The sequence below is a fragment of the Oncorhynchus keta genome, chromosome 8, assembly GCF_023373465.1.
Source record: "Oncorhynchus keta strain PuntledgeMale-10-30-2019 chromosome 8, Oket_V2, whole genome shotgun sequence".
Classification (NCBI taxonomy): Eukaryota; Metazoa; Chordata; class Actinopteri; order Salmoniformes; family Salmonidae; genus Oncorhynchus; species Oncorhynchus keta.
Window position 1 is genome coordinate 2,638,288 of NC_068428.1, and position 18,500 is coordinate 2,656,787.

At 42.4% G+C, this 18,500-nt stretch overlaps 1 protein-coding gene across 1 annotated transcript; it reads left to right on the forward strand.

Annotated features, from left to right (window-relative positions):
- The first annotated feature begins 168 nt into the window (after positions 1 to 168).
- On the forward strand, positions 169 to 17,706 carry LOC118386678 (grainyhead-like protein 1 homolog). The gene is made up of 15 exons (XM_035774406.2): positions 169 to 393; positions 1,194 to 1,386; positions 4,826 to 4,899; positions 5,038 to 5,380; positions 5,938 to 6,020; positions 6,168 to 6,324; positions 6,508 to 6,619; positions 7,146 to 7,240; positions 7,819 to 8,056; positions 11,755 to 11,879; positions 14,252 to 14,280; positions 14,478 to 14,563; positions 15,653 to 15,738; positions 16,292 to 16,356; positions 16,585 to 17,706. Exons 1-15 carry the CDS (start codon positions 374 to 376, stop codon positions 16,697 to 16,699), a joined length of 1,821 nt encoding a protein of 606 aa, XP_035630299.1. The 5' UTR covers positions 169 to 373; the 3' UTR covers positions 16,700 to 17,706.
- The last annotated feature ends 794 nt before the right edge of the window (positions 17,707 to 18,500 follow it).

Sequence of the window (18,500 nt, forward strand, 5' to 3'; positions counted from 1 at the left end):
AGGCCAAGTACAAACTGTTCCGTTTTTAATGTGATGGACATGTAATAGGTGTTACCTGTGGTTTTGGAATACTTTGTTCCAAGTCTCAGGCACTTCTCTCTACGAAACTGGTATGTATCGGTTTTTGTGAACCACCACAATCTATTTCCTAGTACGTTTTTTACCTGAAACCCGCCCATTGTCACAGGAAGCCAATGGCGTGGCCTAACGCAGGTAAAACTTCGGCTCCAGCTCACAGATCGAGAAAAGCCGAATAAACTAGTTCTGGAGGACACTGTTGACATACGTTTACCTACCAGCATCTTGTGTTTTTTAAATAGTGAACGGATCGGATTTACCGTTCCAACTCGAAAGTCCAGTCCGGCAGAGCGAAATGACACAGGAGCTTGGCAAGTAAGTGGGCCTACACGGTCCAGTTGTGTTGGGTGTATGAATCTGAGCAGAATACGTCTGTTTACGGGAATTATAAAATGCTTATCGCAATTCGGTTGATGAACTTCCATAACCTAACTCCAGGTAGCCTAGGTAAACTATTGTGAGTTACTGGGTCACAATTGTAATATTTTTAGTATTTTTCCAGATGTATTTAAGATTGTTTAATGCTGATCCTGTAAATATTTTGAAATGGGTTTCATTTTAATATTTTTAGAATTTGGAAAACTTTCTAAAGAAATCTATTACATTAATGACAGTTGTGTAATACACTTGATTGTGCATTGAACTTAAGACAATGTACTCAAATACTGACACACTCGTCCTATTTCTGTACCCGACATCTATTTAAACAAAGCGATTACATTAATTTACTACTAATCGACATTAGTGATTAGTCTGATTGCCATGACACAGACAACGAATTGAATTACCTGTCTTGCTGGTAGAGCAGGATAATAGATCTGTCAAGAGTGCTACTGCTTGAAGGTATCACTTACAAACCTGCTGCTCACTCTATGGGACTGCTTCTGTCCGTGTAATATGTAACATTGAAGAGGTTGTGGCTATTATTGGGCATAATTAGGGAGATTCTGAACTTTGAATGTTGGACTGTCCCACTGCAGAAAGGGAGATTCTGAACTAAATGTTGACCTGTCCCACTGCAGAAAAATGGGGGTTCGAAACTAAAAGTTGGGACTGTCCCACTGTAGAAAGGGGGATTCTGAACTAAATGTTGGACTGTCCCACTCACTGTGCAGAAAGAGGGGTGTTCTGGTGCTCCAGAATGAGCCATCGTACAGCGGTGGTCAGCGGCAAGCATTCACGGAGGATGACGAGGCATGGAGAGCCTTCCTGGAGAACCCCCTGACAGCCGCCTCCAAGGCCATGATGAGCATCAATGGAGATGAGGACAGTGCCAACGCTCTGGGCCTCCTCTACGACTACTACAAGGTACCTACTAAACTCAGCAAAAAAAAGAAATGTCCCTTTTTCAGGACCCTGTCTTTTAAAGATAATTCATCAAATTCCAAATAACTTCACAGATCTTCATTGTAAAGTGTTTAAACACTTTCCCATGCTTGTTCAATGAACAATAAACAATTAATGAACATGCACCCGTGGAACGGTTGTTAAGACACTAACAGCTTACGGTCGGTAGGCAATTAAGGTCACAGTTATGAAAATTTAGGACACTAAAGAGGTCTTTCTGCTGACTCTGAAAATCATCAAAAGAAAGATGCCCAGGGTCCCTGCTCATCTGCGTGAATGTGCTTTAAGCATGCTGCAAGGAGGCATGAGGACTGTAGATGTGGCCAGGGCAATAAATTGCAATGTCCAGACTGTGAGACGCCTAAGACAGCTCTACAGGGAGACAGGACGGACAGCTGATCATCCTCACAGTGGCAGACCAAGTGTAACAACACCTGCACAGGATCGGTACATCCGAACATCACACCTGCGGGACAGGTACAGAATGGCAACAACTGCCCGAGTTACACCAGGAACGCACAATCCCTCCATCAGTGCTCAGACTGTCCATAGGCTGAGAGAGGCTGGACTGAGGGCATGTAGCTCTGATGTAAGGCAGGTCTTCACCAGACATCACCGGCAACAACGTCACCTATGGGCACAAACCCACCGTCGCTGGACCAGACAGAACTGGCAAAAAGTGCTCTTCACTGACAAGTCATGGTTTTGTCTCACCAGGGGTGATGGTCGGATTCACATTTATCGTCGAATAAATGAGCGTTACTTGTTGAAATATATATTTTTATTTTTATTTTTTATTGAACTCACACAATAATGGTGTATAGGTATAAAAGACAAGTATACAATTCTTATCTAAACATAAAAGAGCAAACAGAAACAAGACTCAGAGTTCTGGGTACAAAACAAATAATACAAAACATGACAGCACATGCTGCCCAAAGGTAGATTAAAATAGTACAATTGAGATTGCGTTAAAGTGTACAAATTCACTGCGCTGACTGGTCCAAGTAAGAGAGGAAAGGCTGCCAGATTTGATCAAATGTTGATAATTTATTGTTCAGAATATATCTAATTCTTTCTAAGTGTACAGTGTTTGCCAATTCATTTACATTTACATTTAAGTCATTTAGCAGACGCTCTTATCCAGAAAATTCACTGAGGCATAATTTGGTAGAGGGCGCTTCCCTCCTTTTCCAAAACAACAATATATATTTTTTTGTTGCCGAAATGAGACTGGAAAAGATGAGTTGTTTTGGGGGGGTTGGTTAATCCGTTTAGGGAATCAGACACTCCCAGGATTATCAGAAGCGGGTCTCGGTCTATTGAAGTCTCCAGAACTTCAGAGAGGATCCTAAAAATTCCACCCCAATAACCATACAAGCTAGAGCATAGGGCAAAGCAGTGGAGTAGTGTACCCTGCGCAGCCTGACATTTATCACACATAAGGGGATGTATCAGGAAATATCCTATGCAGTTTAGTTTGGAATAGTGTAATCTTTGTAATACCTTGAACTGTATGAGACGATGTCTGGAATTAATGGAGCATGTGTGGATATTCTCCAAGGTCTCTTTCCAGTCTGCCACCGAAATGTCAGTCCCTAGTTCTTCCTCCCATTTTGCCTTAATGGCATCTGTAGAAGTTGTGCTAACAGATTGAAAAGGGTCATATAGACAAGATATCAGTTTGTCTGAGGTGGGGGCATATTTTTATGCATCCGTCAAACATGGAAGGTTTAGCATTCCCAAATGTTGGGAGGTGTTTTCTAACATACCCACAATTAGAGACTATCTGAAAAAGTTACTTCTGGGAAGATTATACATTTCCCTCAGCAACTCAAAGGAAGCAAAGGTCCCTTCTATGTATAAATCCCCTATGGTACTTATCCCCAACTCTCCCCATCGCTCAAAGGTGTTATCAAGGTTAGAAGGGGCAAAGGAGGGATTCCTGGCGACAGGGAGCATGAATGATATTGGTCTAAGCTCAAAGTGGACATTAATTTGCTTCCAGATTGGGACTGTGCTATGTATAATAGGATTGTTACAATAAAGTGACATCTCCAGATTGACAGGCGACAAAATCACAGCGCCAATAGAGAAGGGATGACACTCCTCACGCTCCATACTAAGCCAGCAAAAATGTAACAATGCAGAGGTTAGCGGCCCAATAGTCAAATATAAAATTTGGGAGAGACAATCCTCCTTCCATCTTGGATTTACAGAGTTTTGTTTTTAACCTATCCTGTGTGTTTTATAATCCCAGATGAAAGGATTGATAATTGAGTCCAGTTGTTTATGAAAGGATTTAGGTATGGGATTGAGAACTGGGATGTTCTGATATAGGTAGAGCAGTTGTGGGAGGAAGACCATTTTAATGGCATTAATTCTTCCGAGCAGAGAAATTGGGAGAGTTCTCCAAAATTGTATCTTTGCCTTGAGTTTTTGCATCAGAGAGGGGAAATTTTCTTTAAATAGTGAGGAGTATTGTTTGGTAACTACAATTCTTAGGTAGGTCAATTTTTCTGAAGATAACTTAACTGGAAGATGTTCTAGCCAAGAGGTGTTTTGCAACCGTATGGGCATTAATTTGCTCTTGTTCCAATTTATTCTGTATCCCGAGAAGGTACCAAACAAATGAATCACATCAAGAATAGCTGGAATACTAGCTTGGGGTGCTGTTACATAGAGGAGAATGTCATCTGCGTATAGGGAAATCTTATTTAGAGTATCTTTAGTATTATAGCCGTGTATTGCTGCATGAGATCTGATCGCCTGAGCGAGAGGTTCAATAATTAGGGCGAAGAGCATAGGCGACAGCACACAACCCTGCCTTGTCCCTCTGTAAAGGTTCAATCAGTGCAACAATGATTGGTTAGTGAGTATTCTCTCACAGGGGTTCCTATATAAAAGCTAGATCCAATTTATGAACCCATCTCCAATTTAAATTAGCGTTACGCTGAGGCCTGTACTCTGGAGCGGGATCGATTTGGAGGTGGAGGGTCTGTCTTGGTCTGGGGCGGTGTGTCACAGCATCATCGGACTGAGCTTGTTGTTATTGCAGGCGCAATCTCAACTCTGTGCGTTACAGGGAAGACTCCCTCATGTGGTACCCTTCCTGCAGACTCATCATGACCCACCTTTTGTTCAGGGACACATTATTCAATTTCTGTTAGTCACATGTCTGTGGAACTTGTTCAGTTTATGTCTCAGTTGTTGAATCTTATGTTCATACAAATATTTACGCATTTTAAGTTTGCTGAAAAGAAATGCAAATTACAGTTCGAGGATGCTTCTTTTTTTGCTGAGTTTATATTACTACTACTATATACCTACTATACCATAACGATTCTATAAGTACCTCCACCGCCATAAATGTATCATATATATTGTATTACTTTTCTAGGTGCCACGAGATAGGAGAACGGCTGGACAGCCCAAAACAGAAGTGCTCCTGGGTGATACTGATCCAAACAAAATGTAATGAATATCCTTAGTTATGATGTTGTTATCCAGTTATGACTTGGAATACTTACATTTACTGTAAATCGAGACAAAGTGTGTTGAAGTAAAGAAAGTTGCGCTCTGAGATGACATTTACTCTGATCATCTCCTCAGAAATGTCTTGATGCCACTCCAAGACTCTCCCTTGAGGGCCGTCCCTCGCAACACTGCGGCCAAGGGCAGCAGCCAACCCAGCCGGGGGGACAAGATCCGGGCTCTCTACCCAGCCTCAGACTCCATAGTCTGCCTCTCCACCCCTCCCTCCTACTCCATCAGCACAGGGCGGACCCTGGCCCTGCACTCCTTCCCAGTGGGCCTCCCCCCTGGTCCCCACAGTTCTCAGTCCGACGGAATGGCCTTCAGTCACCAGCTTAACCACAGCCAGTACCGCCCCAGAGCCAAGAGCCTCACCCCCGATTCCACCTACACAGAGCCCTACAAGGACAGCTCCAATGAGGTAGGTCCTCTAACTGTTACTCTAGAACCAGATTGAAGCAGGGTATCATTTTATACTGAGCAGCACAATCCTCTTGTGGAGCTGTACTGCTTACACCCAGGTTTCTTTAAAAAAAAAAACATTTTTAACTGAACCTTTATTTAGCTAGGCAAGTCAGTTAAGAACACATTCTTATTTACAATGACGGCCTAGGAACGGTGGGTTAACTGGCTTGTTCAGGGGCAGAATGACAGATTTTTACCTTATCAGCTCGGGGATTCGATCTACCAATCTTTCGGTTACTGGCCCAACGCTCTAACCACCCGGCTACCTGCCACCCCATTGAAATGAATGAGAGTGTCTCACGCTCTGTAAAAGTAGCATGCTTGTGAGAAACAGCCTATTCACTTGTAGTATAATATGGAATGGTCACCTATACAGATTATTATGGGTGCCACCCAAATGGCACCATATTCCCTATAGTGCACTATAAAGCCAAGTGAATAGGGTGCCATTTGGGTCGTATCCTATGTCTATGGTGCTAATGTTCCCCTGGAATGTTTTGTTGTGACCCACAGGTCTTCCCTCTCTCGGAGGAGCTCCAGCAACGTACGACCTCCATCCCTCCCGGTGGATACCCTTACTACAGCTTGACAGCAAGGTAACATACTCAGTCAAACATGGGATAGAGACTGGGAGACACATTGAGAGACACATTCCTTTTACACATTCATGTTAAAGGCAGAATAAATGAACTGAACATCATACATCAAGGATGTATGATGACAAAGAATATTCTCTCTCTCAGTCAACACTTTGAGTACATGCTGGAGGCTCCCCAGTCTATCCGGCCCAAGAGCGGCAGTGGCCAGATGAGTTACCTGAACAAGGGCCAGTTCTACCCCATCACCCTAAGAGAGCTAGGGGGCCCCACGGTCCTACCCCACCTCAATGGAGCATTCCGAGTATGAGCTTCTCTATTGTATCTCTTCTGTTTCTATTCGTATTGCTCTTTCTGTCTCTCCTCCCTCCCTCTCTGTGTCTTTCTCTCCCTTCTCTTTCATCTCTCATCTATTTGTATTCTACAAGTATCTAGTCTCTAGGTTTGGGGAATGTTTTGGGAATGACTTACTGATGGAATATTTCAGAGTGTGGTGATGCTGGTGTTTGGAGAGGAAAAGTTCACAGATGACCAGCTCAAACACTGGAGATACTGGCACAGCAGACAGCACACAGCCAAGCAGCGCTGCATTGATATTGGTAAGGGGTTACACACACGCATTCATACACACACTGCAATCATACGCAGACACAACCGCATGCACGCACACACACACTCTCACTCACACTAGGGCTGCACAATTAATTGAATTCACATCGAAATCTCAGTATTGACATGTGCAATATTCATATCGCAAGAAATCCATATTGCATGCAATATTTTGAAATGCATCTCAGCCGTGTGCAATGTCTGTTTTTATAATTTGCTATGTTTTTTCTGCTCTTGTGGCCGCTTTCTGCACACATCAAGCCACACCCTCTGTCACTCAAGCAGCGCAGTCCCTCTTCCTCGCTGTTAAATTCATTATACGTCTGCATGCTGTTGTGTTAGGTCAAATGCAGTCAATCGATTGTTCCAAACAAGAACGATGCTGCTTTACACACACACACACACACACACACACACACACACACACACACACACACACAACCAAAACAGTCACTAAACATTATTGTTTGTGTGTAAACCATCTTGTTGTATCTCTTCCCTGTTTGTTCATCCCAGCTGACTACAAAGAGAGCTTCAATACGATTGCCAGTATTGAGGAGATTGCCTACAATGCCATCTCTTTCACATGGGACACTAAGGACGAGCCACGGGTAAAAGAGGCCAATATTTTGGGCTCCGGGGTGAAGTTTCCCCTGGGTACAGATCTAGGATCAACTTGTCCTCCCCCAATCTTAACCTGAACCAATAGTGTAAAAAATGCAAGATCAGCGTCTAGACTCTAGAGATTCTAGTCTAGAGGAAACTTCACTCTACACCAGAATTTGAAGCAAAATGTATGTCTTTGTCAGAAAAATAAAGTAGTTACAAACAATCTCCAGCTGGGGGAGACATACACAAGTAAATCAATCATACACAACACTTTGAAACAACCCAGGACTACAGTTTCTAGAGACTACAATTTTCTACCTTGGTTTTCTACCAGCATGAAAGAAATGTCATACTCAATGGAATTAAACCCATACATGTGCATCAGCACTGTTCATTTACATGTAAAACATTCTGTCTACTCCTACTCTAACAGTGTATGTTTTCATGTCATTATTGGTGTGTTTATTTAATGTTGTATGTGAGCCTCATGCCATAGACTTTTCTGTCCAATGTAAATTGGATGAACAATAAAGTGTTTAAGAATTTGAATCCTTATATACCTTGATCTTTGCCCCATCAGGTGTTTGTGTCAGTGAACTGTCTGAGTACAGACTTCTCCCCTCAGAAGGGAGTGCGGGGCCTTCCTCTCAACCTCCAGATTGACACCTACAGCTGTGGTGGCCACGGTGACAAGCTAGTGCACAGAGCCTACTGCCAGATCAAGGTGTTCTGTGACAAAGGTGCTGAGAGGAAGATCCGAGACGAGGAGAGGAAGCAGACTCAAAGGAAGGGAAGGGGACAGGAGACAACTGCAGCCTGTGAGTACAGTACACCTGATACAATCAATCAGTCAGTCTTTAAGTCACACACACACACACACACCCATACATATATACTACCGTTCAAAAGTTTGGGGCCCACTTAGAAATGTTCTTGTTTTTGAAAGAAAAGCACATTTGGTGTTAGCTAATCCAAGTTTAGAATTTTAAAGGGCTAATGGATCATTAGAAAACCCTTTTGCAATTATGTTACCACAGCTGAAAACTGTTGTTCTGATTAAAGAAGCAATAAAACTGCCCTTCTTTAGACTAGTTGAGTATCTGGAGCGTCAGCATTTGGTGGTTCGATTACAGGCTCAAAATGGCCAGAAACAAAGAACATTCTTCTGAAACTCGTCAGTCTATTCAGTGCGAGAAATTGCCAAGAAACTGAAGATTTCGTACAACGCTGTGTACTACTCCCTTCACAGAACAGCGCAAACTGGCACTAACCAGAATAGAAAGAGGAGTGGAAGGCCCCGGTGCACAATTGAGCAAGAGGACAAGTACATTAGAGTGTCTAGTTTGAGAAACAGACACCTTTACAAGTCCTCAACTGGCAGCTTCATGAAATTGTACCGCAAAACACCAGTCTCAACATCAACAGTGAAGACGCGACTCCGGGATGCTGGCCTTCTATGCAGAGTCACAAAGAAAAAGCCATATCTCAGACTGGCCAATAAAAAGAAAAGATTAAGATGGGCAAAAGGACACTGGACAGAGGAATGCCTAGAAGGCCAGCATCCCCGAGTCGCCTCTTTACTGTTGACGTTGAGGCTGGTGTTTTGCGGGTACTATTTAATGAAGCTGCCCGTTGAGGACTTGTTCTGTGAAGGGAGTAGTTTCCATGACCAAGCAGCCACACACAAGCCTAAGATCACCATGCGCAATGCCAAGCGTCGGCTGGAGTGGTGTAAAGCTCGCCGCATTTGGACTCTGGAGCAGTAGAAACACGTTCTCTGGACTGATGAATCACACTTCACCATCTGGCAGTTTGATGGATGAATCTGTTCAATTCAACTTACACTCAAACAAATTTTCTGCATTTCCATATATTTCTGCATTTCCTGCACTCATTTGAGACCATTTCCACACTGCCACGTAGGGTTGCACAATATGGGCAAACAATCTAGGCCTTATTTTTAACCAAATGTTGCAATTGCGATTTGACTTGTGATTTAGAGCAAAACACTTGGGTGAGCTGTTGGATTCATGGAAATGTAATTATTATTCAAATTCTAAAGTTAGAATATTTTAGTAAGGACTTTAATCACAGTTTTACATGACGACAAATGAAAATGCCAGGGAGGAGTTATTGTGACAGGGTAGGAACCAAAGTGTTGACCAGTGTTTCCTAGGGGACCCTATAATCTTTGGCTTCATTTAATGTTGCACAAAAAATATGCAGATGTACCATCACTGCTCGGACGCAGTACATTTATCAGCTAGCTTGCGATTAGCATTAGCGGCTAACAAGCTAGTGGATTTATATATATATATATATATATATATATATGTATTTTTTATTTTTTTACCCCGTTTTCTCCCCAATTTTATGGTATCCAATTGTTTTTAGTAGCTACTATCTTGTCTCAATGCTACAACTCCCGTACGGGCTCGGGAGAGACGAAGGTTGAAAGTCATGCGTCCTCCGATACACAGCCCAACCAAGCCGCACGGCGCGCATCCAACCCGGAAGCCAGCCGCACCAATGTGTCGGAGGAAACACCGTGCACCTGGCAACCTTGGTAAGCGCGCACTGTGCCCGGCCCGCCACAGGAGTCGCTGGTGCGCGATGAGACAAGGATATCCCTACCGGCCAACCCCTCATATTGTTTCATGTGCTGCATTGATCATATATGTCTCTTGAGTGACAGGGGGCGGGGCTAGGTCTGTGTGGAAAGTGGCATGGACATAGAGAGTGGAGATGGATGACTCAAGTAGCAAAAAAACTATATATATGGACATTACACACAGCATATCACATTTAACAAACATTCAAATGCCGTTATAGAAGGTAAAGTAAAAACCAAACCGGTCCATGCATCAATACCGGTATATCGTAAAATACGGTATACCACCCAGCTCTACCTGCTCGGATGCATAGTGCCAAATGTAAAGTTTGGTGGAGGAGGAATAATGGTCTGGGGCTGTTTTTCATGGTTCGGGCTAGACCCCTTAGTGCCAGTGAAGGGAATCTTAACGCTACAGCATATAAGGACATTCTAGACGATTCTGAGCTTCCAACTTTGTTTGGGGAAAGCCCTTTCCTGTTTCAGCATGACAATGCCCAGTGTACAAAGCAAGGTCCATACAGAAATGGTTTGTCAAGATCAGTGTGGAAGAACTTGACTGGCCCGCACAGCGCCCTGACCTCAACCCCATCGAGCACCTTTGGGATGAATTGGAATGCCGACAGCGAGTTAGGTGTAATCGCCCAACATCAGTGCCCAACCTCACTAATGCTCTTGTTGCTGAATGGAAGCAAGTCCCTGCAGCAATGTTCCAACATCTAGTGGAATGTCTTTCTAGAAGAGTAGAGGCTGTTATAGCAGCTGTAGAGGCTGTTATAGGACCAAATCCATATTAATGCCCATGATTTTGGAATGAGATGTTCGACGAGCAGGTTTCCACATACTTTTGGTCATGTAGTGTGTGTATATATATATAATTTAATCTCTCGATTACAGACACCATAAACATCAATGGTACCATAGATTTGTCACGATACATGTGAGATAACGAGCAGCATTAAGAATGAACCACATCGACAATCTCACTGCCGAAATGTTCAGCCAGCTAGCTATGGGCTGGCAGTATGGGATTATGGAAAGTGGATTAAATTGTTTCTTTGTCGTCTTTCTAGATAGTTATCTAGCTGTGGCCATCTGGCTAGTTTCATCAAGGGCTTTCTACAAAATAGCAACATTAGCTCAGCTAGCTAGCATTGGCATCTACACCATAAACTAAGCAACACACATGCATTGCCAAACAAGGCTACTGCCACCTTTTGGTTTGGATTATTTTAACAAGGCTTTGTGGCTGATGACTTAAACGTATTTTCTGTGTGAACACAAAAGAGATTGACTGCCTACACTGTTCAGAGGTGTAATTACTCTTGGGTGTGTGTCCCTGCTCTTAGTTCCGGTGCTTTGGACAAATCACAATTTCGCAGGTGTGCTTTGGATGGATTGGGGACATTTGGCCCATAGACTTGCCCGCAACTTGCAAAGAGAGAGGGTGGAGCTCTTCAGTCCGTTTCCGATCCTCATTCTATCTCTTCTCAAAACATGAACCCAGAACGTAATCGAACATCTGACCAATTACGCACGACTTTAGTTCTGGGTTAACCGAGATTAATATATGGTGCTTATAATGAATACATTTTTCTTTGTGTGATTCAAAAAATCCTGTCCTCAACTAACCCCATAAAAAGCAAGCCAGGGAAACAGCATGTCAAGGTTAAAGAAACTCCGTTTCTAGAGTTGACATACAATAGTAGACCTGCTTCAATGAAATAAAAAAAACACCTTGAAGAAAAGGAAACGCACATGTTCTTTGCAACAGTCCCATTGGTCTCTTCTCACAACCGATGGTGGAGTGCCCAGACGGAGGGCCCCTTATTTTGGTGAGCGAGACTACCGTCCCATCCTGCTCCCATGTTCACCTCTCTACCTCCCCCTGCTGTCCTATCGCAGGTGTGGAAGACCCTCTGAAGCTGAAGCATGTGGACATAACATCGTTCAAAGCCATGAGTGATATGAACTCCCAGCCGGTCCTCTTCATCCCTGAGGTTTACTTCCCCAGCACCCAGCGCCACCATGTAAGTCCTACATTACATGTAAAGTAAAAATATTAAAGCATTAAACCGCTCTCTTAAAGTATCTATTGTCTGGAAATAGTATCTAAATCCAAATTGGTTTTCTAGAAAGGCACTTAGAGAGGCCCATCCTGTGTTTAAGAGTGGGCTTTTATGCATCTTAAAACCTTACAGTGGATCCCTGTTTAAAGTATCCTCCTTTTTAAATGAAGTCATACAGAGTTGGCTACAATTTCCATTTCATCCTCCAGAAAAGGCACATCTGATATTACAGCAAATAATATGGCTCAACTCCAATATACTGATAGAGAAGAAAAACACATTTGGGCAGGGAGGGGATTTACTAAAAGGATATCATATTTATGAAGGACATTGTGAACAAAAATGGTAAAATTATGTCACGCAAGCAACTAATAACAGTGTACCGAGGAGTGTGCTCAATACCAAATTATAACCAACTCATCACGACTCTATCACAAAATTGGAAGAGACAATTACTTAAACAAGAAAGTAAATAATTAGTCTGTCTGCCTCCCATTAAAAATCATAAATGGCTTAAAATTATTAGTATAAATCAAAAAATGTATCAGTTCCGCTTAGAATCAAAAGGTTTGACAGCGATACTGTATACATTTCATGTCCGTTGGGAACAGGTCTTTGATGTCCCAATACCTTGGCATAGGGTCTGACATATAAAACAACAATTGACACATCAATCCGCTTGTTTCAACTATTATATAAAATACTTGCTACAAAAAGAATGCTCAACATATGGGGCATTGAACAGTCAGCCTTGTACAGACTCTACCACAAGGAAACATATGTTCTTCTACTGTCTTTGGTGGCTCGCTTTTGGAGTCAGGTCCAGGAATGGTTGTTATGTCATAATATCAGGGTTCAGGTGGACCTGCAAACTGTAACGTTAGGGGACCTGAAAACCAGAATCAGTCAACGGGAAATATCAAAGTATTTATTTTTAGGGCAATATACTAAGTAGAAATGTTATAAACAGGGAGGTTCAGGACCCTCGTTAGACATCATAGTAAAATGGAGGGATGTATTGCTAAAGGAAATAGCTAAATGGCATTATACTAGGAAAGATTGATTGATCTGTGGACATCGGAGGGTCGGTGTGGGTGAAAAATCCAGCAATTGAAGAAAGAGGAGATATTTATAATTATTTAACTACAGGTACCGTTAGATGTGAGCGAAATAACTGTAAGTAGCAGTAGAAGTATGGTTGTCCGTTAGTTTACTCCAAGTAGGGTAGGGTGGGGGGATGAGTAAAGGGAAAATCATGCAAACAATTATTTTTTTTTTAACCAGGCAAGTCAGTTAAGAACAAATTCTTATTTTCAATGACAGCCTGGGAACAGGGGCAGAACGACAGATTTGTACCTCGTCAGCTCAGGGGTTTGAACTTGCAACCTTCCGGTTACTGGTCCAACGCTCTAACCACTAGGCTACCCTGCCGCCCCAAATTACTAGAACCTATAATCTATCTGAAGTATTAAAGCTGATCTACCCCACCCCCAAGAAAATAATCTTACATTACCCATGTTTAGGGTTTCAAAATTCAAGTAACTTTCCCAAAGTTCCTGGACTTTTTAGAAATACCAGTTGGAGGATTCCTGGAATCGAGGCAGTATGCAGGGAGGGAATACCCTGGGAGGCAATACGCAGGGAGGCAATACGCAGGGAGGGAATACGCAGGGAGGGAATACGCTGGGAGGCAATACGCAGGGAGGCAATACGCAGGGAGGCAATACACAGGGAGGCAATACGCAGGGAGGCAATACGCAGGGAGGCAATACGCAGGGAGGCAATACGCAGGGAGTTAATACGCTGGGAAGCAATACGCTGGGAGGCAATACGCAGGGAGTTAATACGCTGGGAAGCAATACGCTGGGAGGCAATACGCAGGGAGGCAATACGCAGGGAGGCAATACGCAGGGAGGCAATACGCAGGGAGTTAATACGCTGGGAAGCAATACGCTGGGAGGCAATACGTTAGTAAAGTTGTTAGTAAAGTATGTCTAAGTGTTGGAGTGTGCCATTGGCTATCCAGAAATAAGAAAAACAAGAAAATGGTGCTGTTTGGTTTGCTTAATATAAAGAATTGTAAATTATTTATATTTTTACTTTTCATACTTAAGTACATTTTAGCAATTACATTTACTTTTGATACTTGAGTACATTTAAAACCAAATACTTTTAGACTTACTCAAGTAGTATTCTACTGGGTGACTCACTTTTACTTGAGTCATTTTCTATTAAAGGTATTTTTACGTTTATTCAAGTATGACAGTTGGGTGCTTTTTCTCAGTATAGATACGGATATCGGGTATCTAATCTTGCTCTTTATCCTTTATCAGACATGCATATCAGATGACGGTGAGGATGGGTGAGTACAGTTCTTCTTTTAGACAAGACTTGTAATATCAGGTAACATGTATAGATGCTATAAATGTTTTTTTTTTATAATAATAATAATAATTGGAAATGCTGCATACCCATAATAAGTGATTAACTGCATTTTCCGTACTCATCCATACTCATCCATACTCACGAGTCATACATGTATTGTTTGTTTTTCTGCAGCTTGGGGCAGAAGAGACTGCTCCACTATGAAGAGGAATTTGACTCTGCCACTCACAAGAGAGCCAGGAGGGAGGAGCCAGAAAAGGGTACATCAAACAGTAGAGACATATGCATGCATGCAGACAGACAGACAGACAGACAGACAGACAGACAGACAGACAGACAGACAGACAGACAGACAGAGTGAAAAGGAGACCGTTTAGAGATAGTAAAGAGAAGGCATAAACCGGAGAGAGAGAATTATAGAACGCGGGAGCAAATAGAGAGAATGAGTGAGGGAAAGAGAATAAAAAAATAGCGTGAGGGAGAAATGCTTTCTGTGCAGCCCACTGTAGTTGTGTTTGTTGCTCTGGCTGCTGTTGTTCAAACTGCTCCCACCTAGTTCAGCTTACTGAATTCATGTAAACACAGGCCACGTGGCTTCCAAAGCCCCCCCATCTGAATGCACACAACACACACAAACACACTCAACTGGTTTTCCAAGTGGAACGTGATCATTTTCCTGACATGTAGTCAGTCCAAAGGGGATTGCTTTTTTTTCCCACTCACGTGTATGGCGGGGGAAAGGTTCTGAGAATGATTAGGGGCTGTTTACTGTTTGGTGTGGTCTCTGTCAGACTAGTCTATTGCTGACCAGGCTCATAGCCAATTCCTAAGACGCCAGCAAGAAAGGAGCAAAGTGCAATTATGGTCCAGCCTGCTCTCAGTGTAACAAAGGGGTGTCCAAAATGGCCCCCTATCCTGGCTATGGTCAAAAGTAGTGCACTATATAGGGAATAGGGTGCCAATTCACTATCTTTATGGGGGGTGAGAGTGGAAGTTTTATCAGAATACACACCACAACCATGGAAATATCACCCAACAGGATATTAGGGCAATGCTGTAGTAGTTGCTAAGATCTTACCTCAGTGACTTGACTGGGAGAGAAACCCACACAGTATTTTAATGTTTGAAACTGTCTCACACCCATGTCGAAAAACATACTTTGTGTGTATTCCTACCTCCATTTGCTTATGGCAACTCTCCCTCACACTGGGGGTTGGTGTGGTAGTATCTGACTAGGTTGGTATGGAATTTGAATGTACCTCTCCCTCACACTGAGGGGGTTGGTGTGGTAGGCAGTCTTTTAGTTTTGTATCTGACTTTTGGTTTCGTCTCTCTCTGTGTTCCTCTAGTGCTGCTCTACGTCCGTAAGGAGACAGAGGAGGTGTTTGATGCTCTAATGCTGAGGACGCCCACTCTGGCAGGACTACTGGAGGCTGTGAGCAGATGTTGTTGGGTTCCATAGAACCTTTGTTTTTGCAGAAGTATTTTCAGAACTCCTCGGTTTTCGTAGATGAGTCTAAAATGAATCTATTTAGCTCAGAACGTCTTCTTTGACATGACTGTATTTATCCCAGGGATATCATTTCTCAACCGGCAAGGTTCAAAAATAGCTGGAGTCTGACTTTATCTGATAAGTGTTGTATGTTTTGAGTGTGTGCCATATAAGTGACCTTGATTTTTTTCCCCGTGGGTTTAAATACATAGTAAGCAGACATAGCTATTTGTGTGAAGTGTGCCACCCTGGACGTGTCCTAAATGACACGCTATTCCCTTTATAGTGAACTACTTTTGACCAGGGTGTATAGTATATACGGTGCTATTTGGGATGCAAACCATAGTGTCACAGTCAGATAGGTTTGTTTCCTGTTTGTGTCTGTCAGGAAGCAGTCACTCATCAGAGAAGGCACACAGTGGAATGTATTGTATTGTCTGACTGTTCACGCCCAGTTCTCATAGGGGGTTTCCCATGTTTTTCATCACATCTCTAGGTATCTGATAAATATGAGCTGCCGCTTGGAAAAATGGGGAAAGTTTACAAGAGGTGCAAAAAAGGGTAAGACCGGTGTCACCGCTCATGATCTAGGTCACAGGGAATAGTGTGTGTCCCAAATGGCACCCTGTTCCCTATATCGTGCACTACTTTTGACCAGGGCCATAAGGCTCTGGTCAGAAGTAGTGCACTACATAGGGAATATGGTGCCATTTGGGACGGGTGGAAAGTAAATAATCTAGAAACTCCACTTTGAAAATAAGTAAATCACTTCTACTCTCTTGTCTGTAGGATCCTAGTTCATATGGACGACAACATCATCAAGCATTACTCCAACGAGGATGCCTTCCATATCCGCATGGAGGAGGTGGGGGGAAAGGTCCTGCTGACACTGACCGAGATCTGAGCTCTGAGCATGGACAGGGGGGTATACATTAGGGCCAGCAACGTTTCAAAATGTTTCACAATGGAAAACGAAAATAACAATTTCTTATTGGACCAGTACAGGTTATTGGACCTCCCTGTTTTATAAATCTTTCTTTTGTTTGGTGCCTCCAAGGTCAGGTCCTTGGAGGAGGGACACATGTTGAACTCCAAGGGTGTGAGTAGGGACCCAGAACAGTAAGATCAGTAGTCACCTGTTTACACAACTGTAACATACTTCTACAAGTAAAACTAGATATTTTCATGACTTCTGCCTTTCTGCTGCACCAGTGACTACAAGGCCATTTTCTGGTTGCGCAACATTGCTACCTCGTTCGCTGGCAAGATTCTTGTTGCATTGTCACTTAAAATATGACTGATTGATTCACTGTCTCCATGTTAAAAGTTGAAATTATTTTTGAGGAACATTTGGAAACAATATTGTGTAACAGCCAATTATATTTTCCTTGCTTAAATTTAGACATTTTGTACTACTACTTTACAGTATATGTCGCTGTGAATGAATTATTTTCCAGACGAGATGGCAGAGTGTTGTTTAGAATGTCAGTGTTCATATAAGTTCATATTATGTATTATTTTCAAAGATATGCAGTGGTCAGTTTTAAGAAATGGACTTGTAAAAGATGATGTGGTGACCGGTTAGGGCTATTTCTGTCTGAGTATGTACTTTTATATGTTTTATTTGTATGTTTACATCATGAAAAAGTAATATATGAATTCAATAATATATGTATTTATATTTACATTTTGTGCCAAGTGTGGTGTGTGTATCTGAATCTAGATATATAGGTGTCAGCTCCATATGTGATGACACAATGTGAATATTTCTTGGCAACAGGAAATGGGGGTGGGGGTCAGGAAGTGTGCGTTAGTGTTTCAAAACCTTGTCTGTCATGCGAGAACTGGTTTGAAATCAGTCCTGTTAGCAGATGCTTACCTACAGTGGTTATTAAATTTGTTAAAGTCGTTCTTCAGACTAAGTATTTCTTTGCACATTGTGTTTTTGTGAGGGAACTTAACTCAACTGCATCAACGAGGCATGAAGCAGAGATGTGTGCAGATTTGATGCTTAGGCTCTGGTCAAAAGTAGTGCACTATATTGGGAATATGGTACCATTTGGGATGCAAGTTGAGTTTCATATAAATAGAACCACAATAGGAAAGTGTGTTTTATTGCCCTTTAAATTGAGTTAGAAAAATAATATAGAGTCTGAGAACCATCTTTCTCACAGCTCTTTTAGTCCTATCCTGAACATCATGCAGTCAGGCTGTCCCATGCTACTTGTTTCAAAAACACCTAGGCCCGTACACATTAAGTTGTACACTTTTGCCACAATGGTTGTGATACAACAGAGAGATATTCGGAACCAAAAGAATTACAAAAGTGCTGTAGAGACCCATTGGAATGGTTGTGTAATAATCTTTGCACAGACTAAGTTTATTGCAACCATACTTAACAGGCGGATCTCGACCCGGGAACAGTGTCAATATGGACCACGGGTCCTGACTTTATTTTTGTTGTATTATTTATTTTTGGGAAATCAGTCTTGCTTTTTAACTTACTGATGTTGCAATAGTAGAAGGCACACGGTGTCTTGAAAATTGGTAGTGCATGGGCAGTTTTCCTCTTATGTCATTCACTGACTGTCTGACCTTAGAGAGCTTTTACGAACTTGTCAACAGAGATGGGCAGTATTTCAATTACTTCTGAGTATTCTGTCATTTGTATTACACTGGGTTGAACTACAGTCCAATGTATTTTG